Source organism: Morone saxatilis, unplaced genomic scaffold (genome assembly GCF_004916995.1).
Source record: "Morone saxatilis isolate NCDOM2014 unplaced genomic scaffold, NCSU_SB_2.0 Contig18, whole genome shotgun sequence".
Taxonomy (NCBI): Eukaryota; Metazoa; Chordata; class Actinopteri; family Moronidae; genus Morone; species Morone saxatilis.
In genome coordinates this window covers 27,678,096-27,702,764 of record NW_023339740.1, presented here as the reverse complement: position 1 = coordinate 27,702,764, position 24,669 = coordinate 27,678,096, and the positions used below count along the sequence as shown (strand labels likewise).

General features: G+C 39.7%; 1 protein-coding gene across 1 annotated transcript in view; it reads right to left on the bottom strand.

Annotated features, from left to right (window-relative positions):
• The window catches only part of angpt4 (angiopoietin 4), a 45,872-nt gene extending 21,574 nt beyond the window's left edge, over positions 1–24,298 (bottom strand). Inside the window, exon 1 of the mRNA XM_035662838.1 lies at positions 23,116–24,298. Coding sequence (XP_035518731.1) covers positions 23,116–23,511 — 396 coding nt within the window. The 5' untranslated portion in view covers positions 23,512–24,298. The remainder of the gene's footprint in view (positions 1–23,115) is intronic.
• Between the last annotated feature and the right edge of the window lie 371 nt (positions 24,299–24,669).

Genomic DNA, 24,669 nt, shown 5'->3' with positions numbered 1-24,669 from the left:
AGGTCAAACTTTAAATCAAAGTAGTGATCTGAGTTTGTTGCTGTTTGTGATCTTGTTGCACTGTTCTCCCTTGAGATTAGATATTAATCCAATGTTAACACTCTTTCCTTTGTTCACACATGGAAACTATTGTTTCTAAATACCCAGTTCTTCTTTTGTTTCTCCAACCGGCAACCTCTGTGGTCAAATGAAGCAAACACAAATCTATGTTACCTTACGGCGGGTGGTTTAAATGGCAAAAGCTCAGAATAAATAAAGGTGTTAAACTACGAGGTGTCTGCAGCAAATATCATATAATGCAGAAATGCATGCAGTTGTTACAGCAAGGTGCATGTAGGACTTTTACTATTTAACAGATGAGAAAAGGGCAAACGGCGAAAAATGAAAGTTTTTATAAAATATTATTCACTGTAAATATAGATATTGTAGTCTGTATTGTATCTAATCGTTTGGGAGGATAATTGGCTGACAAGCTTGAAAAGAAAGAATCATACATCTCATTCATTTCTCAGCTTCATATTTACAGAATGTTTAAATGGGTCAAAAAGTACTTTACATTTTGTAGTGTATAGTATACACTATAAAACTACGTCAGAAGGAAGTAGAGGAGAGTAAATATGTGTGTTGGAGCCACAGTGTTGAGCTGACTGATGCTTTAGACAACGTACTGTTGAACTGCTGTGTTAGATTTCTTTTACAGCGCTGAGGGAAAAAAAACATACAATCTGTCCATTCTCATTCAGGGCTTCTTTGTGTTATATTAGAGAGTTTTTTCACTTTCATTTTCATGGCATTCTAAACAAAATCTCCACAGCTGTACATCTTAATCGTGTGTGGTCCATAAGTTGTTGAAGGTAATCCACATTTCCCAGAGCTATGTGTGTATGTTCAACATTTGTTTAATGTAAGCTGCTATCTGAGTGTAACTAATGGTCATAAAACTCACCGATCAAACTCTCTATGAAAAATGTTGAGGATTTACACACAGCTTGGGAGCTGCTGTGTGTCTTTCGGTCCTTACGTTGAATACTGGACATATGTTAATCCACTTTGGATGTCAAACAGAAACCGTGTATTCAGATTTCTCTGCAGGATAGATCAGGTAAGGCTGCAGTGATTTAGATTTTAGGGTAGCAAACATTTTGTGGAGGGCAGATCTGTCCTCCAGATGCTGCCTCAGATACAAAAGTGCAATATCTTTATTGATTATTGTCAAAGTCAATTGGTCATTTGTCTTATTGATTGGTTGCCGAATGTCAAGAAGGCAGAATCTGATATGAGCCTTTCAGAGGGAATGAGGCAAAACAAAAAAAGAGGATAAAAGAAGAAACAAATGCAAGAAAGTTGAAGCTCTACAGAAGTATTTTCATTTAGTGTCTGTCAGCGTTTATATGGAAACAAGGTTTTTGTTTACAAAGCCTTCCTCTGTGGATAATTGCGACACTAAAGTGTCTAAGAAGCAGTGAGCTTCTGTCGACTTTGGAGAATAAAACAGATCTGTGGACTCACCTGCTAACGTTAGCTTGCCATCCAAGTGAGGCCACCACAGATGGGCAGAAGGAGTGCACAACCTCGTCTGACTGCCGCCATTTGGTACACTCAACTTCAGCAGGCGCCTTGTCGGAAGCTCATTAAAAGGCCATCACCGATTATATGCAAGGATATCCGTTAGTACTGTGTTTACGTGACGTTTTCCCATGTGGGGTCATACAGTTCTACTGTGTTTTGAAATTGTTTGTTTAAATTCATTCAAACAAATTGCGATTCATTTCAGATTAGTTCGAACTTCGCCAGTGACAGCCCTAATTGACACTCAGTATATGTTGTCATAAGGATTACTGTTAGTTAAATTCCCCTGGACGTAACAACAAATCATTTATCCAGTACTACCTGTGCCATGACAATTATAGAAGTGTATACAACAACTGAACAACTGGATACTCTCGTTGATGTTCTTCCCTTTACTATGTTTGCCATTAGCACAGTCTCTTCCTCCTCCTATAGCTCCTGTTATCTCACACACTTCCTTTGAGAGTCACATTAAGAAACCCCTCTAGCAACATCAGTGATCCCAACAAAACACTGAACAGAAAAATGAAGTAAATGAGACACAACTGTCAGCCGTTTTAGAAATAACAGACCTCAGAAAGTCTTCATTGGTCTATCGGAACAATAAAAATAACTGTTAAAAAACTTCTGTGAGACGCAGTGAAGATGGCGGGTTACTGTATGACATCTAAACAATCATGTATCCCTTTGTAGTTGTTATCTCTGTGCTGTTGTCCCATACACTTGTTTATTCTGAAGCATTTTGTTTATTCCTTGTTTACTCAGAGGATGTTGGTGGTCTGTAGGTCAGAGAGTCGACTCTGTTTGTTTTACCACAGCAGCCAATGAATGGATGACATTCCCGGACCCTCACCTGCTCCGGGGATGCTGATAACATCAAACAACAAATCAGCATGCCTAAAAGAAAGTTCATTAAATCTGCAGGAAGGAAGATTTGTGGGGAAAATACACCTGTCAGCCTAAAGTACAAAGTTGAACCGCAGTTGACAAACACACCAGACAGCCTGCTCATTAAAATAAAACTTTCAATCTGGTTACATTCGTTTCTCTGTTCACAGGAAAAAGTCTATAAAAAAACAAAATGTAATCACAAATTCAAAATGTTTTCATCCTGCAAATCAGATTGCTTCATTTTCATCATATTTGCAGTAACATCAGCACACATAAATAAAAGGAGCCTTTCTGATGTTGACGTTATTTTTTAACGCATCAAGGACGACTACATGGGATTTCAGTTGGACTTTGTGGTTCATGGTACATTTAGATCAATCCAGGGGTCTGCGTACCGATGTAGTTGCATCAACCACATTAAAACTGATTTCCGTATCGGTAAATCTTAACAACCCTAATATAATTATCATGACTTCAGGGCCTCTGCACATGCCCAGTTTGCTCTAGCAGTGATCTGTCCATGGCTAGATGTCACCACGAGGTAAGAGTGAGAATGTGTATGTTTGTGATTTGAGTGAACTGACCCTTTAAGCCTGCAGCGAACACTAGCGGAGAGGTTTCGGGAGGCACCGCTGTAGGCCGAACATCCACTTGTTACTGACACTTACTGTCCAGACGCTACCTCCCCTGAGACACTCAGAGTGAAGCACAGACACCAAACCTCTCCACAGCGTTTGTTTCCCCTCAAGAGAAACTCTTTCATTACAGACAGTGCCATCAGCAAATCAACAAACTAAGCATCCTGCGATACGCAAACAAATTCAATACACAAAATATGTCAACAATTTCTACCCAGACGTGCTGTAAACACTTCCTCTCAGTTGTTTGTTCATATGGAGCAACTCTGAGTAAAACAATTTCCCCCCCAAAACACACTTCATATTCTCTGTCCCTAACTTGTAATTACATGGAGGTGCGGGGTTAAGTCTACATTTGATTGCGCCAGCAGATTCCAGCCGATTAATTACGTGTTATCATAAAGTTAGGACTGAGCCTGAAGTGGATTTTCTGTTTTCTTTGCAATTCAGATGGTGCTGGCTTCCCCCAAACTGTGCCTGAGTACTTTGACCCGGCTGCTCGGAGGGAAAGAGCAGCGCCGGGCCAAAAGGAGAGATTCCTCTCTCAGGCTCACATAAACAAACAGTGAATGGCCAACAGCAGAGTAAAAGAGAACTGAAGTACTTAAAATACAGAAGTAAGAAGAACTGCCACCTTTGAGTTGCTCAGACTCATTGCATTTAATAAAGCAAACGTATACGGGTGTGTATGAACTAGGCAAATTTAGGATGACTGATCAGGTAAACCTGTTTGTGTCACAAGTTTACAGATAAGCCTCCATTGACTTTAATCATCAGTTTAATCAGATGTTTCATCAGACGACAACTGATCAAATGTGAAAGAAATCTCAACAATATTCTGCCTGATATATATTATATATATATTTAAAGTGTGAATCAGCTGTGTGATCCTTGCTCCAACAGAAATGCTTCACTCAGTGTGAATCCTGCGTCCTGCTCAGTTGTTGGGTGCCGCAGCGCTTATTTGTCATGCTGTAAAGGTCTTAGTGTGTTAAACTGTAAAAACAAACATGTCTGAGCTGACGATGTGCACTCTCTGATGTTGGTACAGTGTACTGCACTTGGCCTTCAACAATGTATACAGATACGCATACAGAAAGCACAACTGCACTCATATCACCAGCTGCCATGGTGTAAGAAACAAGACACTTTCTATCCTGTCGTAAAAAAAAACCCAATAAGATATCAATTAGTTGGCTTATGAGATAACTGACTTCCAAAGATCATTTTACAGACAAAACATGTTCTTAAAACATCCTCCCACAAAACCCCCTCGCAAACAACCCAACTGTGTGAATGTTCAGCTCAACAAGACTCAATTAGCATAACTGCAACACTTTCCAGCTACTAACTCTGTAAGTGTAGCTCTCCAGTTCAAAAGCTTCTGACAAACCACTGACCACTGCAGTATTCCACATGGTGATATTTTACTTCTTCACGGGACGTCTCTGTTGGATCTCTGCTATATATAGTCAACTCTGGACACTAAATCACAGACTTTGTTGTGTAGGAGGACATTTGGCTTATCTGACTGTAATTTCTATCTTAACGTGGGCCAAAGTGACGATTTGGCTTGATCAACCACTACAGTGGAAGTAGCCAACATGTTTGACAACAACCGAGAAGTCCCAAATGAGTTCAGGGACATGAGGCGGCCGTTAAACAGGGACCATCCTGATCCTGCCGACATGCCAATCCTGAACCATGTTAAGGCTGAGTGCTGTGAAGAACAGATGGGAAATACAGAGCTATTCTAGTTCAGTGCTAGTTTCAAGGCCGACTTCAAAGAAAGAAGGGAATAACTGCACCCACATAACTTTGATATAATCTCTTATTTCAAGTTCTATAGATCTTTAGGAACCTTGTGTGCAAATTGCTTTATTTTTTTGTAATCTATTGTAATTTAAATATCTAAATATATGGTTTATGTGTGTAGCATGAAAGGGACTACAACATGTTTCACTGTGCAACCCTGTGTTACTACACAAAATTAATAAATAAACGTTGATACCCTCACCCCAGAAAATGTCACAAGTGAAAGAACAACATTAAGTCATAGGTTAAACAACACTAAAAATATACAGTAAAAGTGAAAAGAGTGACACACATACCAGTAATCCAGTTATTTATTTTGGATTAGCCTCATAAAGCTCGTATAATGGATAGCTTGATTAGCAGTAAACCATTTACAGAAACAACTAATTTAATATCTTAAATTACAAACAACAAAAACACAAAAACACAAAAACACAAACAGAAAATGGTTGGATCGTCTGTCAATATTCGGTTTTCTGATAGAAAGATGGACGTTACTAAGTCAGTTGCTATGGCACTGTGCCAGCAGGGGTCGCTACAGCAACCGCATGTCCAACTGAAACTAACTGGTGACAGTTTGCAATGAATTCTTCGGAGCCTTTGAAATCAACACTTGCGGGATTTACCACCATGTAAATATACTGTTACTGTGTCTGGAACAGCGGGGGAAAGACCACTGAAGCACTTGGACCACGTAGCAGTGAAACTTTCCACTAAAACAACATAAATAAGGTAATTGAAAGTGGTGGGGTGGGGGCACATCAAAGTAAAGGATGGTAAATCCAAAAGTGGCCGTATAGAGTTTGTACTGGAATAAACACACGCCCCTGTTTAACTGGGTTTTGTCTCTGATGAAACTCTGATTAGAGTCGCACATGTGAGCGGGAACTGTTTGAAAATGTCTATTCCTGGAAGCATTACACTGCATAAAGTAAATAATAAAAACTGTTTCAGGCCTATCTCCTTTAGCAACAGTCATTACTTCAATTGTATGAAATCAGCCAACAGAGATCCAAACCAAAAAGGGTTTTTATTATATTTATTAAGGTTTAAAACTTTCCTATAATCACTTGAACAAATTATCTAATGTATCTAATTTGTAGTCTTGACAAACTCAAAACTAAAACATATGTGTGATAAAGTAAAGATCCTTTTTACAGTTTATGTTCTGTACATTGTCAGCTCCACTCAACATTTTCTTTGGACCAGAGAGGTGAAGACATTTTGAAAGCAGTGAATGTTTATCACACAACCTCCTGAGAAAACGGACTAATTGCAAAATAATGGCTTTTCGATCCCACCCGAGTGTGTGTGTGTGTGTTTGGATGGCTGTGTGTGTTTATGGGTGGGTTGTTGGCTGTTCATGTGTTATTTAAAAGTACTTAGTATGTGTGTGCGCTCATCATTAATGAATGAGTGTATTCAAACTGCAACACGAGAGTTGGTGGTACCTGCAGTTCAATCGCCGTAGCAGGTTTATCTAGATCTGATACTGAAACACAGATACTGAGACCTGGTTTCTATTATGCTGTTCTATTCTAGTCTACACCCACACATAGTGACAACCATTCAAACATACAATCACACACGTACACATGTGAATTGGCCCACTGAATGTAAACTACTCCACGGTAAGGTTGTCACAATACTAAAATGTAATAGTCGATCTATACTTATCAGGAAGATGTCGTCTTGGTGATGCCGTCGCCAAGTGCTTGCTCATGGTGGGAACTGTTGGGTCTCTGTAAATAATGTTATATAAGGAGTTCGGTTTAGACCTGCTATATTTGAAAAGTGTCCTCAGATAACTTTTCTTGATGAATTGGTGCTATACAAATAAAATGTATTTGAAATGAATTTAAAGACCTGCTGTTTGCATTGTTTGTAAGTATGATGTTAGTAATGGATATATTTCCAGAATATTCATGAGATGACAATATCAGCAGTGGCCCCAAGTCAGTTAGAGTTAGAGACCCCTGTTGTAGAGGCTCCTCGACCCCATCCAACCCCATCTGCTCAACAGTTGGCTAACTGTGGCTATCCACTCCATATAAAGTTTAGTGAGAAAATAATGTCCTGTGGAATTATTATATGTTGCCAGCGACCGTATCGGCTAACCAGTCAGCTCTACTACATGCTCTCTTCTTTTTATTTTAATTTATAGCCTTTGACTAAGTTTTAATCTCCCAGGTTGCCTCTAGGGAATCAATAAAATTAGTTTTATCTTTTTTACATCATTATCTTCTATTTACATAATTAGACCTAATGAAAACTGAATAAAAGCAGAACTTGCTGCCGCTGGCGATGTCATACAGCACGTAGCACTAAGTGGAGTAAATTAATGGCAGTAGCCTGAGCACTCAGTGACAGGCTGAATAATCATTACAAACACAAACGGCACGTACAGTACTCCGAGAACACAAACACTCAAAAAGACGTCAGTGATGAAATATCAGTATCCATCTTAAGAACTGGCAGGCTGTGTGTATGTGTGTGTTTTATTTGTACACTACTACAAGTAGTGATTGATTTTCAGTCATTTAAGCACGTACTTGGCCTGTGGCATCACATAAAATCACTTAGTGCTGCTCTTACTCATTATTAAATAACATTGTTTGCTTTGGCCACCTGTGTTGGCAGCAGCGTGCTTTCATCAACACAAGGCTTCTTTATCCAGTTTGAAATTAAACTGAACAATTTAAAGCTGACTTCAAAATCAGCACAAATTATTCTGAGTTAAATGCTGAAAGTTGAAGAACTTCATCATCACATAAGTTCTTATATTTATTCTTCTAGTCAAAAGACGTCATAGAAAAAGAAACGCCCTATATCTGACTGAAGACATCTGACTAAAAAACTTCATTAAGGCCAAAAATGCACAATGGTAATTAAAGAATATCTTTACAATTCAACAATATCTGCATCCGTGTATTAAATATATGTCTCAACATCTCTACATAAAAAGCTGTAAATAGTGTACATATAACTTGTATTTTTCAATTCTTCTTTATTCAATGTGTATTTTTCTTATCTGTTGTATCTGGAGCTGCTGTAGCGAGTGAATTTCCCCAGTGTGGGATCAATAAAGTCTAATTTAATATCTGATCCACAAGCTTCTGTCATACAAACTGGTCAAATCCAGTGGTTATCTTCCACAGTTATAGTCTTTTTATTACAAAATTATTCTTCCACTGCAGCTCTGTGGAAACACAAGTGACTTTTATACTACTTTATACTTTTAAGACAACAGAGAGAAGATATCTTTTTGACTCAAGTAAACTTCAGTATGCTTTTTGCTAGGACTGTGGATTTTGTCCCCCGTCACTTACATAGGAACCAGATGAGGAAGGAATATTCTAATGTTCAGTATCAACCAGGAGGAATGAGGAAGTAAAAGACGTTTCAGTGTATGGGCACCTGACTTGTTGTTTGTGAACCCATCCTTAAAAAGTTGGCAAGATGAAAGTATAAATCAGAAACAATGGCACTGAGTATGAAAGATAGACCCAACTGTTCCTTTAACATTGTTAACTGAACCTGCTGCAAAGCCTTTTACTCAACTGCTGTTATAATGAGTAAATTCATTTTGTTGACGTCATATTACAGGATTTCTGGATGAATCATAACAATGTAAACAGTTATGCATCTGTAACATTTGGGCTTTGCAAAATAAAATTAATTAAACCTTTCTTTATGTTACTAATCAATCTCACACACATACACACACACACACACACACAGCAGATTACATGCTCGATTAGCAGCTAATCCATCTGATATCTTAACCACAAACAACCACACAACGTTTTTTTTATGCATGAAAATATCCTCTTATGTACACACACACTCACACACACACACACAGGGAGCTCTCAGGGCAGTAATGGGAAAGTTGCTGACTGTGGGTTTGTTTCTGCTCCAGCTGTTCTGCTGACAGCAGTGTTTCTCTGGGAAAAGCTAATTGACAAATGAACCCAGTAAATATGGACATCCAAAGGGAATCAAAGCAGCTAATTAGAGAGGATAATATGTGTGTGTGTGTGTGTGTGTGTGTGTGTGTGTGTGTCCAATGAATAATCAGTTGAAGAGTAGCGCATCGTCTGTGTGTTTGTTTTATGTATGTATTTTGTGTGTACATACATGGTGTCGTCTTGCTGTATTAGAGAGAGAACGAGAAGAAGAGAAAGACTGTATGAGGGAGGGTTTTACATTGTTCTTAAATATGCATGTAATCATGGTCTCTCAATGTGCAATAGATCAGCTGATTAGAAGAAAAGTGTGTGTGTGTGTTTATGTAACATATCTCAGTATCTGGGTTTACTTAAGTGCTATTAAAAGGGCTCAAAGATTTGGGGAAAATCAGCGATACGAAAAGCAGCTGCAGAGCTTAACAGAGAGAAATGATCAGAAATGATGTTATGGATTTGTTCATGAACTTGCAGTGTTTCACTACACACACACACACACACACACATACTTGTGTGTGAGTAACACGTCTTAATCCCGCATTGTCAAATATAGATCCCGTTTTGTCTGGCCCCTCGGCATCTCATACAGAAGCACAAGGTACCCTTTAGCACTTGTATCAGATGCCTTTTTCAAGGATGGTTAACATTGTGAAACGGTCACGGTTTAGGAAAACATCACGATTTGGGTTAAAATAAGTACATTCAGTGACGCCATTACTGCGGCAGCAAGTCACGTAACGCATGCAGAGTCACGTACATGACGTTAATAAAACTTTAAATGGGTTTTGGTTTCACACTGAACACGAACCACGGCCTGTTCGTCTGAGACATCCGTCCACCCCAACGACCTCCTTACACAGATGTTCTCGCTCTTTACACTACGTGCTCTGATGTGGAAGGGTTACTGGAGTTAGATCACAGCCCGGTCCGTCTCAGACTGACGTTAAAGGGTACTTTGAGCATCTGTATGGCGATGCCGAGGGGTGTGACAAACCACCCTGGGAATGTGTGTGTGTGAGATGTTAAGCAGCTGGTGCAGAGACAGATGAAGAGGCTGTGGTCGACATGATGTCCTGCAGTAAAGTGCTGCTATCACCGTTTGTCTGACAAACTGAGAGCGAGAAATCCCCCACTTATCTCTTCATCTCCTCATTCTCTCTCAGGCTCTCTCTTAGATCCCATTGTCACTCAAAGAGTACGTGGACAACCGAACCTATCCCAACAATCTCATCCCCAGACTGCTGCTACAACAACCTCCACTCTTCTGGTTTCACTCTTTTACCCAGATGTTTAACCAGCCTGCAGGGACTTGCTCTCATTGAGACACAAGAGCATCAGAGAGGTCCAGCACTGATGTTTGGTGATAAGATCTGGCTCACAGTCGGCGTTCCAGTTCATCCCAAAGGCGTTGGATAGGGTTGAGATCAGGGCTCAGTGCAAGCCGGTCACACAAAACTGTGAAAATACTTTATTCATGAAGCTGTCTGGGTGCACGGACGCACGGACACGTTGAAACAGGAAACACAAAGTCAACACAAAGTTGAAGTATTGTCTAAAATATCTGTGCATGCCGTAGCATTAACTAAAGCTAACTGAAGCTGTACCATGAAAAACAGCCCCAGACCGAAAGCAGATTAAAATATGGAGAGCAGTGTCCACATACTTCTGGCCAAATAGTGTTTTTCTTTTCTCTTTTAGTGAGATGTTGCCAAATATTCCTCTGCCTTGTTGACTGTACTGCACCACTTCTGTGGACTTTGGCTCTTACACACTTTGAGGAATTCTGTAGTTTTTGCAGGAGGCAGCAATGAAATATTTAATTTGAGCAAAAAGATATAAAGCTGAACAATTTGTCAACGTACAAAGCTGCAGCCTCAGTAATTTATTTATTTTTTCTATAACAGCATTCATTTTGCTCAGCAACCAGGGACAGTGTAGCTAATTTGACAGCTATCCTATAGTGTTGTACATCTACTTTCCTTGTAACTGTATAATAATGCTTGTTTATCTAATATTTTATGATGTGTAATCACTATCATTGAATTTCTTTGTCTGTTTTCACAGTTTTAATTGCTTCCTTTAAAAAAAACGTCTTCAGCCTTTATTGGAAATGTGTTTAGCTCATTGCATAACTGTGTAAATACACAGTGAGGACAATTTCTAATTTAATATATTGGCAAATATATAATAATATGCCCGGGTCGGGGCTTGTGTGTATTGTCCGGTGCATTAGAAATTGGAAATGGGAAGTGGACGAGAGAAAGCAGTCAGAGGATCTGTTTCAGTCTGCTGTGTGGGAGCGATACGCATTAATGACAGTGTGTGACTGTGTGTAAGACAGCGGTACTTCCAGTGTGATTAACTATTCCCGTCGACATCCAGTGTGTCAGCTGAGTGTAAGGAGGTGTAAGGAGTCTGGTAGAAAAGAGCAACTCCTCAAACCGTGACCTCAAACCTGTGACATGAACTGGGAATATTGTGAACTGTTCCACCCCTATATAGTATAAATAAATAATAAATCCAATTCTCCACCATCTCTGTTTCCTCCTTCTGGCTTCTTTGTTTCTGTCTTATATTTGCTCTCACCTCCCTCTCCATTTATCTGAGCTAACTTTATCTCTTTCACCCTCTTTGTTCCTCTCTGTCTTGCTTGCTGTTGTGATTTACGGGTTAACAGGTCACTAGTCTGGAAGTGCTGAACTACTTCTTCCTCTCTGTTTCATCCCCCTCTGTTTTTTTTCTCGTCTGTCTCTCCCACGTACTCCCACTTTCTGTATCTTTTTACCTGTTTCTTTCAGACTCCAGCCATCATTTCATTCACTGTGCTGTTTTAACTCATCAAAACAGAGACTAAATTTACTCTACCCCTTAAACTGCCTTCTGATTTCCCAAAACAATCCACGCAAAAAAAATTGTCACAATCCTACAGACTTCTGGGAATAAAACAAAAACATACTGGAATGTGTTTGTAGTTTTAATCCAACTAAATCATTTAATTTCAACAGTTCGGGTACTTTCTGCAGGGACTCTTCATCGTTACCATCATCATCCTCATCCAGGTCTTCCAGTAGAGCAGCTGCTTCGGATCGCTCTTTTTCCAGCTTGTCTTTATACATGTTCCAATTGTTATCAATCAGAGAGTGTATCAGATTAGAAAAGCTAAACAGAAAAATTATTTTAAGATTACTTATAACATTCACAGATGTCTAGAGTGTGAGAGTAGAGTTATGTTGTCTTTTTATGTTCTAGGTGTTGTTCAATATGATGATTCTGAGGTAACATCAAAAGCTTCAAACAACAAAATCATGTAAAATGAGGTAAGAACTCGCAAAAAAAGAGAACTCAGCAGCATTTTGATGACATCTTACTTCCGTAATTTCTTTTTGTGTTACGTTGAAACAAGATGTGTCAAGGCTTTAGACGTGAACTGTTTGTTGTCTGGTTTTAGTTTCTTTGGAAAAGGAAACACACATTGAGTTGAACTTGTAACATTTTTAAAGCTGTGAAGTTGCAGATATGGGGCTCAATTTTAATAGATAGTTAAGCAACTGATCTCTTACTATCTCACTGTATCTGCAAGTACAACTAGAAAAATAGGTAAAGATGTGGCTCATTCTACTAATAACTGTACTGAATCTTTGTGATTTCCTTGAATTTGTTGGTTGTTTCTTTCTTTCCCTCTGTATCTCTGACAGCTTGTTTGAAGTGTGCCTCCTGCAGCCAGTCAGATTCAGAGCGTTGATAACTGTCCAGTAATCAGCTGCAGTGATACAGAAGGCAGACCTGGCTCCCACTAAAAAGAAACTCCTGTAAACTGGTGTATATCTTTTTTTTTTATCCTTTTCCTCTTTACGGTGCAGTTAAATCATTCAGTAACCAGGCCTGAAAATTAGCCATATGTGGTCGAAAAGCAGCTGCAGTGCGATAATCCTGCTGCCTGTGATAACACGACAAGAGATGCACACAGTGGCAGCCAAAAACACTTATATAGAGTACTTGGCTTACTTTTGAGGTCTGTAGCTCAGTAACCATTTACAGAACAGATTCTCTAATTTCTTCCGGTTACTCACACACACACACACACACACACAGATAGATAGATAGAAATTCACATCACAGCAGCAGCACACCAATGAATCACATGGTACAAAGAATAGTGGATAAACAAATGTCACAGGCAAGTACTAAAACAAAAGTACACCCTTTTAAGTACTGGTGCAAGTGAAGTGTGTAAAATGTTTGAGTAAAAGCTAAAAAGCTGTGTTGCACAGTGCCAGAAGAGGAAGGAAACACAATATAATCTGAATATGTGGATTAAGAAGCACATTTTCACACAGTCTCTCGTGGGAGAGGTCCATAGTGTTGCATTCGGCTGTTTGCAAGAAAAGTGACAAAATAAGTTGTGTCAAGAGTTAAAAAAGAGGAGCAGAAGAAAAAGTTCAAACTCTGGCTCCTTTCTCACCTCCACACGGTTGGCCAATCACTGAAGTGGGTGTGAATGTCGAATTGTTGGTAGTTACATAAGAAGTTACAGAAAATTGTCAGACACAGGTTCCTCATTTCCAAAGAGTGAGTGGAGAAGAGGGGAAAAGCTGATCGACCATCTGACAAGCAGTTCTTAAGACGACCACTTCATCTGCATCACCAACATCAGAAAAAAGCTGATAAGGAATAAAAAGAGAGTGAGTCACACTCCAAGTTCTTGGCATGAATGAAGTTTGATAAGTATGAAAATCAGATGGCGTTCACAGTAACCATAATTTAACCCAACTGAACACATCCAGTAGACTTCAGAGACCTGGAGAATCTATGACGAACAATGAAGCACTGAAACTGTTCTGGAGGCTCGTGGTGGAACAACTCCTTACACAAGATACATTAGTCTCTAAAGGCCCAGTGTGCAGGATGTAGTGCACTAGCAGTGTAGTTGCAGATAGCAACTCAGTCGCTTTACCCTCCCCATGAAGCGTGTAGGAGAAATGATGATGATCTCTGGTAGGAAAAGACAACAACCAGGGCCTAAAACGTAGGGACAAAGTGACCACACAAGTCACACTGGTACATTTGAGGATGTAAGAAAAGAAGAGATTCATTTAGTTGTGATAATTATGTAACCATGTATGGACTTCTACTTCAGTTTGCAGGCGAACGTACATTTTTCTGAATGACGCCTGTGTTAGTCACATTCACAAGGAAATATACTGAACCCACAGACACACAAATAAAAACACACTCTCTCCCACTCATGACCACAGTCACTTCCCCTGTGATACCATTTCCTGCATTAGTACTAATTCTTGTGTTTTTAATATCTACTTTTATCGCTCTCTTGTCATTTTATGGATCTTGTGTTATTACATTGTGCAGTTCCGTCTCCTTTATAATCTTATTTTCATTTCATATGACCAAATTAAATGAAACCTGCAAACAAAAAAAACAAAAAATAAACAAAATAAAAATAATCCTATGACGTCTTTTGTTTTGCGGTTTGGTTTCTTTGCAATCATCACACTTTGGTCTGTGTTACAAATGCTAAACTGCTATAAAGCTGCAGTGAACAGAAGCACATGGCAGTGAGACTCTGGCCTTTACATTATCAGGTCATAAACCACCAGCTCCTCAGCCAACACACAACAGTGGAACCTTTTTATTACACTGTTTAAAGCACCCCAACACACTCCCAACTCTCCACTGCAGATCTCCATGAAACACAATAAAACAGCCTGCTGTGGTAAAACCCTCCCACCACTTCCCCCAATCCTCAATAATCATTCCCAACTATTCCCAACAGGGGAATAAACTCAGGGAGAATCTCAGACGAAAACCTATAACCGATTCATTCAGACTACAGGGAGCAGTGAATGTGCTGTTGTGAACATCATGAGAGACCAAAGAAGTTTAAAAACAGTCAGTCTGGTTAAACTGCTGGTTTGTTTACAACCTGTCTGACTGTGTGACGCCGTCAGTTTCATGGACACCAAAACTATGAAAATGAGGCACAAGTAAACCAAAATGATCCATTAAGGAATAATCTGTTGAGCCACCAGAACTTTCACTGAGGAATTGTCTTTTTCCTCCTCTTTGAATTTAAGTTCACTTCAGTTTTCCACTTAACCATGTTTGTTTTTAACAACCAGTTGCAGCTGAATAGGAGTTGAGCTGTCGGCAGTTGTGTTTAGACTGAAGGACGCTGACTAGCAGATAATAGCTGTCATTAGGCGGTTATTAGTGCTGTCAGTGGGGTCTGCTCAAAGCTGTTTGATGTGCGTCTGTAAAGGATGATGGAGCACAGACCAGGTGTTTCTCCAGACTGAGGTCAAGCGGTATAGTTTGTTATTATTTTACTCATATTGTCTGATGGGTGGAGCTTGCGATGTCGGACAGCACAAGTACCAGAAAGCTAAGACTTTGTACAAGTAAAAGCGCCCTGGAGAGCAGCTAAAGCAGTTTGTATTACAACAGTTTCAAGAACAAAAACCTGATTATGTGGTTGATTGAAATGCGAGTCAAGAACTTCATATTGAGACAAAATAAATTAATAGGTGGTGCCCCCAAGGTGAATTTAATGTTGAACTCAAGTTAATTTCAACTATGCTTGTCTGTCTGTTTGGTGCTCGGTAGGTTACTGAGACTGAACCAAAAATTAAATGTGTCATACAACCAAAACAATCAGCTGAAAGAGGCTAAAAGGGGCTCATTTGAAGAGCCTGTTAAACTTTTCAACATGCATCATATTCAGTATTCTTTTTTTACTCATTGGCGTGTGATATTCTTCTGTAAGTTTGTCACCTTTTGCCCTCTGTAGTTAAATTATAATGAAAACATTTACCAACTTTTAGTCCTTTTTCATGTGTGCAAATATGCAGCTCATAATGAGTCACATATGAGATCCTTCAAATTTATGAGGATATTTCCTCAATATAAAAAATTATATTTTCCATAAACTGTAGAATATTTTGCACTGAACTGACATTTTACATCAAACTGTGTAAAACGTATTTTACCAGGACCTCAAGCTGCTACAGTACAGCTTACATCATGGATCCTCTATTGTCTCTCTCTCTCCTTAAAATCCACTTTTCTCCTTCTTATCCCATCAGATTTTTCTAAGCGATCAGAGTCTTTCTTTCTCTTTGTCTTTCTGCAGAAGGTTATCACCAGAATAACCTTTGAGCACATCAAAGCATCGTATCGTAGCAGCAGTTGATAGCCGGGCTGTGATCTGACCACAGTGGCTTTCCTGTCTCTCAGTCTCTCAGGCACAGCTCCATTTGAAGTCAGTCATTTGGCAGAAAACTAAACAAGCCCCCTGTTAACTACCTCACTTACTGCTGTTTACAGACCAGCTCTCTCGAAAACCACCAAACCGCTGCAGAGGCCGCACGGCCCCATGAAATGACTGTAACTTGAAAAACAACTTTACACTTTGAACTGGGCTTATATTGCTGGCACAGAAATAGACTGTGTATTAATTCACTAATGAGTCTGATTGTTGATATTTAAGCTAAAGACATGGTCATGAACTTTATGAACTTAATAACTTTTATAACAGAAATTGCTTCAAACTCAATGTACTAACATCAGATTCAAGTAATGTATTTTCATTCATGATCCCCAGAGGATAAATTCATCTGGTTTTTCCTGTTGCGCCACCGTCAGGTTGTACAGCTATTGGATGGATTACTATGAAATTTGGTTCAGAAAATCATGTCTCTCTAAACCAAAGTGTACTATATAACTTAGGTTGAGTCGGTACAATCTCCTGCAGGAGGTGTGTTATGCTTTACAACACAAGTCACAAACTTATGTCACTGCTTTTGGTGAAAAGACAGTCGACTGCCGCCTAATGTAGCTGCTGTTAGGTAGTTAGCAGAATTAGTTTAATGTGAGCTCAGAGCACTGGTGGAGTGTTTGTGCTGATGCCGCTAGCACAGCAAGCTTTGGACCGCTGGGAAGAGGAGGTTTTCAGGCCAATGGAGGAGGGAATGCAGACGGGGAGCGACACCAGAACCGGAGCTGGATGAGCGGCAATGTACTAGAGCTCCACAGAGGCATTGAATGGAAAGAGAGAAGGTAAGAGACCAAAAAAGACTGATGGAGAAGAGAAGAGAAGAGAAAAGGAGACCTGAGCAAGAGGCCTCTGGACAAGAGTAGATTTTAGACTGGGTTTTAGTCGAGTAGAGCTTCTCAAAACAAAAGGATGACACAGAACTGACCTTCTTACTGTTGGACTAGTGAGTAATATTAGCTGGCTTGCTACGTCTTATGTTGCTTAACGTTTCGCTGTGTTAACAAAATTATTGAAGTTTAATATCAGCAATGTCCTTGCATGTGCAGTCTCACAGAGCCATTAGCATGGCTATAGACCAGCATGGCTAAAAACAGCACATCTACCTGAAGCTCTCAGAGGTCTGCTACTGAGAAATGGTGCTCAAGTTTGTCAGATCACATGTCACATTGTCACTGCAGTCCAAAAACAACAAAGTGAACAACGCCACACTGGATGCTCTGTCATCTGTGCTGTAGTTTGAACCTCACCAAAGTTAAGGACTCAGGCTTTAAGATCTGATTTGTGACTTCCTGAGCTGTAAGAGAGAACATTCGCCACCAGTGACCGCATGAGAAACGCAAATATTGAAAAGAATTTGAACAAATGGAGTGAATCTACTGTGTCTCAGTTAGGGGGTTGGGAAATAGGGTACTTTACTGCAGCCAGACTGTAGACACAAGACAGCTGTGGCTTGCTCTTTTATTATTTCAAAACTTTTGTTGTGTAGTCTACAACAAAAACAGAAGTTGTGGCCAGAGAAGTGACAATATGTGAATGCATGTAGCCTTGGTTTGTAACAAACTAGAGCTGATACGATAGTTGATTAATCTACATTAATATAGAGAAAGATTAATCATTTTAGTCATTTTTTAAACAAATATGTCAAATATTCTCTGGTTGCAGCTTCACAAATGTGAGGATTTGCTTGAGCTGTTGTTGTCTTGTCTTTCACATTATAGTAAACAGAATATTTTGGGGTTTCGGACAAAACTAATTATTTGACTTTAACCTTTTCACTGTAGATTAATCTAGAAAGTAACAAAAGCTGCAACTCTATAACAAACATACTGCACATAAAAGCTCAATAAATGTGAGGTTCTTTACTTGTGTAGTATATGATTGATATGTTATATATTATTGTTGTCACACTGTTTTTATGCTACAATAGTGGCTAGGTCTCCTTAATCTCAGTTAGACATTTACTTTACTGAAACAAGAAAATGAAAACTTTTTTTGAGTTTGAATTTATCTCAGCAACATGAAGGACATTCTGAGCCTATGGAACCAAATTACACAACCAATCCTCATTTAATCTGGACAGAGCCTCAATGTCACACTAGAACAATATCTCTCTGCTCCCACAAGGAGAATTTTATGAGGAATTTAATTTACTTACTTACTTTACAACCCGAAAAACACCTTAAACTCTCTGAAGCTGTGGTGCTTTGATTTTCAGCAGGGAGGAGGAAGAGAAAAGAGAAAAGAGGTTAAAAGAAGAAAGAAAAAGGGAGGAACAGAGAAACTGAGACAAAGACAGCAAAGCAAAGAAGGAAAGAGGAGACGTAGTTATCTTTTATCTGAATTGAATTAAAGCTCTGATGAGGGGATGGTAACAAACGTGTGCACTGATGTTTCGGAGTCAGGGAGCGATTAGATTTGACAGCTGACTTCGACTAAAGTCTGGAGGTGAAAGGTCAGCTCTCTGTCTCCTGTCGGGGTGCTGCAGACCTCAGCTCTGGACTTGACCCGCGTCTCCTCTGAGGTTTAACAGTGTGGGTGGTAAACACAGCAGCACACACACACATTAATCTCTCATATACACACTCACACACATACAGGCTTGGTAAAAACACCCGGTGGTGTAATCCAGTGAAGCACCACTCTGAGTTTACACTCTCTGCAGATTAAAATCTTTCTAGTAAGTAATTCAATCCCTCCTTCAGATTCTCGGTCACAGAGCAGAAGAAAGAAATCAACTCTGGTGGGCAGCAGAAATAATGAAACTTACTCGCTCCATTTAAACTGGAATGTATCTAAACCAATCTATCAATCACAATCTGAGCTACAGCGCATCAAACTGTTAAAACATGGAGATCGGATTTGATTTGATCTTAATTTTTATTTCTTCAAGCTGCAGAGTTGTAGAGTTTGATACTGTATGCAGCGTTTAAGAGTAAAATAGCAATCACACTCTCAGCAATAACTAGACTAACATACATGAATTCATTTGAAAACCAACCGTTTACAGTGTGAATGTAGAGATGAGTTTAGTATTTTGTTCTATGCGGCCAATTCATCTTCCGTCCATCATTTTCATAGTATCTTTCTGATGACATGCACTTTTTGAGTACATTAAAACATCTGTAATACTGCTACTATTTTTACCCAAAGCTCAAATTTATAATGTTGACAGGTTATTTCTGTACCAGTAGCATCAAGGTGAAATAAAGCTTTATTAGATGAAGAGGTTCATCTAGAACTTTGGTTTGTACATGAACTGAACAATTTTAGGAAGCCATGAATTACAGAGTACTGTGATCACAGCTATAATGCATTATGGAAGGTTTTGACTTTTTTACTCTATTCCTTAAAAGGGTTGAGTTAAAGAATAAATTGCCACCAAATGAGAGAGGGATTGTACTGAAACTCAAGGAGATACCAACTACACAGCACATTTGTCTTCAAAAGAGCAACAATCATTTTATCTTCACTTGACAAAGTCTAGAGATGAGCTTATAAATAGGACTGCAGTACTCTTTCCACTACACTGACTACACTGCCTCACGTCAGTTTAATTTGTGGTGCATTAGCTAACAATAGAAACTAAATACAGTGTTTCCACCGCAAGACCTCTCCCAGTGGACCAAGAACCTTTAGAGCAACTAAAGAACAAAACCTGCAACCAGAAGAACCAGGGACTAAATTTAGTTTCTGATAGTTTCGGGTGCTAAAAAGGTCTCTCCTCTGAGGGTAGTACTTTCCAAAGAGTCACAGAAGCTCAAACATGTATATCACCTCATTCATCCTCCTCATAGTTTATTGACGTCAAGAACAAAGTTAGATATTGTGTTTAGCTTGAGAGACAGAGAGAGAGGAAGCAGAGAGAACAAAGTGAGTAAAGTTGAGAAATAATAGTTGTTTCATGGCAGTTACGCTCTAAAGCAGAAATAAATAACCATTAAACCCTCAGCTGATCATCTGGAGATGGTCTATCTGGTCTACTTTTTCCTTGCCTGCATATCTCTGTTTCATTCATTCATTACATCAAACTCAAACATTACAATCAAGCAACAGTAAATACAAAAAATAACAATTGCAATTCCAACTGTTCTGTTTAACTTACAATGGGTCTAATTTGCCTAATCTTCACTTCAATTGTTTTTTCTCCTACTGTAGTTCCTGAAATTAGTTCCTCTGGTTCCGTAGTTCCTGCAACTTCTTAGTCAAAAAGGAACTAAATACAACATTTTCAACTTTTCAGGATGCTTTTTCTTTTCTAAACATCATCCACTGTACGTGACAACATTTGGAAGGCTGTGATAAGTACACCCAACATTTAGAAAGCTAAATAAATCTGCTGGTCACTCAGCATTCCTGGTGTAAGAATTATGATTCATACAGGAACTGACTCCTAAAACAGAAGCATTATTCATGCGGCAGTGGCTGTCATTCTTCTGTAACATTTAAATTATTCTAATTATGATGAATGGGGACTCCCCGCACTCACAGTCCTTTCAAAAATGTTTTCTTTCGCTAACTGATTTCATGGATCAACATCACCTGCTGCACCCAAATCACTTCATGGTGCACATCAGCAGGAGTCTGATGGTTTAACTGTCAGGAGATGACAGAGGTACTGCAGCAACTGCAAAGCCCAGGAAGTCACTGTGTGGTCCTGATAGTATATGGAGGCTACTGTATTAATCCTTGTAAATCTATCTTTGACCGCCACTGCAGCACACACATAATGTGTCTCTCATATGACTGGTCCGTGTTTATTCAGTCTGAGTTAAGACCAATAACAGCCCAGAAAATGATTGTTTTTGCACTTATATGGATTTATAATATGTACAAGAAATGTGGTTTCACTAAGAATGACTCTTCATCACAGTGATGATGATATAACACAGATCTTGTCATAGCCTTTCTGTTAACTTGTTTAATTATATCTTGGAAAAATCGTGCTGTACTACTTTTAGCTGTAATATTGTATAAGCGTTGGTCTGTCTGTTGGTCCACCCCTTTGGTCCAGACTGAAATATCTGACAACTGTTAAACTGTTACTGTGAAAATATACCATTGAAAATGTTTTGATATACATTATAATTTTTCACTCATCCAGTAAAATATCTCTACAAGATGGATTGGGCCAACATTTTGTAGATACATGTATGAAAGGCTTCACTTTCTATCTAGCACCACCATTGGGTCAGAACTTTGTCAAATACAGGGTTATGGCTTAAAAAACTAATGACATTCCCATCAGCCTCAGCTGTGCTTTGTGTTTGTTTTAATTAACACTGTATTGGTGAGAATTTCAGCTCCTCGCTCACAGAGCTGTTTGTTTACTCCTCTCCCCTGTTCAATGCTCAATGTCGCTATTTCAACCCGCTCCACTAAAAATCGCTCACCGCTCGCTCAAAAAGAATGAAGCTGCGCTATATTGTCAAACAGTCAGGCTTGCGCACAAATTGATAATGTTGTGGGTAGTTTAAAGGCTGTTGTGCTTTCCAATGTACATGATAGGTGTTTGTGGGTGGGAAGTAGGGATAAGTGAGTGCACCCTTATCTGTATAGCAACTCAATTATCTGTATCTTTACTCAGAGCAGAGTGGGTGGGGCTTAAATTGGAGGTGGGTCCAATTTACCAGAATGAGTTGATCAGAAGTTGCGATATTTATTAGAAAATAATTTACTAAACAACCTTCTTTCTAAATAAAAGTTGCTTTACAAGTACAGATTTACTATGATGACTGGTTGGTCTAGGCTCTTGCACAATAAAGGTCCTGGATGACCACCATGAACCTTGCATGCATTAAAAGAAGTGGCTGGTGATATCATGTGTCACATGTCTGTCTGACAGTCTTCACAGTACAACAGTGACAAGAAGTACAGAGCACCCCAAAGCATTTTAAATTGGAGGAAAATGGGGAAAAATACTGAAGGAACGGGCACAATGTCACAAAAGGTAGTTGTAAGCAGGTAAAATGTTAAGGCACAAACAACCGGAGGGAGTGTAAAATCCTTGAGGAACGTTGTATAACTCACTATCAATTAGAAACTCTCACCCAGACCTTCGTCAGACATCAGTTTACTAATAATAAGTAAGTTTTAATGGCTAGGATTTAGTGGTTAGTTTTTCATGGCAACATGTTAATTACTTTGTACAGCAGGAATGTTCTGCAGTACTTCTGCAGGATGGAGGCGAGGTAATGGGGGAAACAAGGTTTTACAATGGCTCTCATCATTACGCTCCGTGCAGTCACAGCTCCAGTGAAACCACATATGGAGGAATTATAGTTTGTTAGGACAACAGGAGGGAAATCACTCACTGCTTTTCTCCTGATTGAAAGCAGCTGCCACTCATCTAGAGTCATAACCCAAAACTTTGATCTCTATCCTGCAGCTCACCAAGCAAGAAAATTGAGCTTGTTACAATCTAAAATAACAACTTTTACAACTTGACTGCACACACAGCAGCGGACGCAAATGACATTTCTGCTGAAGGAGTCACATACAACACAGATTTTCTCATTGTTTTGTTTCTCCAGGTCTATTGATGTGTTAAATGAACCAGGACAGAGCATCCATCAACAGAATGTGATAACACACGTGTATGAAAGTAATTACACAGGTTGAACACTGTAAGACTGTCAGCAAACATCAGTGAAGAAACTGTAAAGTCTGCACACTTCCTCTATGCCACAGAAGTTTTGATCGTATTGGATCTTACCAGATACAACTTGGATCGAAACGTTGTCATTCTTAAACTTTTCTGACATGGAGTCAACACCATATCAATACTCCAATACACTCTGCCATTCACTCGTTTCATGTTCAGCCTCAGCACATGGTTAATTTCACATTTAATTGTCAACCTTCTTGTATTGTTCTACACATGAACTACAAAAGGTCTACGGTCTCCAAACAAAGGAAAAAGAGAAGAAGGCAGTTTATCTTTTACCTTCTGCAACCACTGTGTGTTGTTCTCCATTGTGCTCTCCAGGTGCTGCAGTTTCTGAGCTGACCATTCACTGTCGACTCGCGCCGAGTCTCTCTGCAGGACACTTGCCCCGCCGCGAGAGCCACCATATTGTTCAGGCTGTGACAGCAATCCTCCTTGGCACCCATCCAGCTCCGGCAGGATGAAGGTGTAGCTGCACTGTCCATGTTGGATGCGGTGAAACCTCCTTTTCTTATCCGCACCACCGCCGCCGCCACCACCTCCTCCTCCTCTTCTCTGGCTTCTTCCAGCTCCTCCTCGTTCTGCGCCCGCAACGCCAGCAGCATCAGCGATGACTGACAAGGTCCAGAGCAGCAGAAGCACCAGCAACCCCCAGCTAAGATTTAAGCCTTTCATGACGATCTCTTCAACTGTATCAAAGTGTTCTCTTTCAGTGCCAAGAGGGTGAAGCTTGTTCACGCTTTGACCCCAATTCACTTTATGAAAACATCTGTGTTCAGGATGCAACACAAGTCATGCATGAGTTTCTGCACCTACCAGTCAATCCATGAGGTCTGATTCAAGTCCCTTCAAGTGGTTCTCATGAACTTCAGGAAATAACTTCTCTTATGGATCACACTTTATTTAAATGCAGGAACAGCACCTGTTCTGTGGTCTCACATTGGTGAAAATGTTCATCAGATGAGTTGGTCAATATGTGGGATGCATCCGCTTTCTTCTTTCTTTTCCTTCTTTCGTTCTCAGGTCGTCTTGCTAATGAAGATTATTCAAGATGGGTCAATTGGCTTGACTCTGGGCAGGTCTCTCATAGTTCTTAAATGCTCTCCTGTCCTTAATGCACCAGGTGCAGGTCCAGATCCACTCAGGATCAAATATGGATAGAGTGAAAGCCAAGTGGGTAGACAGGGATGAAAAAAGAAAAAAAGTGTGACCAAGGATGGGCAATAGTGAATGTCCAATCTCACTGGGAGAATGAAAAAAACATCTAAATGCAAGGTAAGAATATCAGAAAAAGAGAAGATTTAAAGTTGCATTTGAATGAAGGATGACTCAAATGGACTTCTCTACCCTCAAATATCCAGGATTAAAAGAAAAGAGAAAAAATAGAGTCTTTCTTGTCTCTCATCCTTCTCTGGTGGCTCCAGTTTCAGAAGTGGCCGAAGAGAAACACTTCTGCCCCCTTCTTATCTGGGGCCGGCTGAGAAAAGGAGGAATGAGCGAGGGAGGGAAGAGGAGAGGGAGGCGGAGGGGAGGAGTGGAGGGACAGGAGATCTGAGGGAGGTCTATTGGAGTACCCTCTCTATTTGTGTGCTGAGAGGAAAAGAAAGGAAGGAGGAAGGAAAGAAGGAATGAGAAGTAGCCAGAAAAAGAAAAAAGGGGGAAGATTAAGGGAGAGAAAAAGAGTAGAGAGAGGGAGAGAGGCAAAAAGTAAAGATAAGAGAAACAGACAAAAACTGAGGAAGAGAGGGCAGAAAAAGAATCTAAACTGCTGACAGACAGAAAGAAATGCACAGATAGAAGAAGGAAATCAAAAAGGGGTCTAGCTCCGGTAAT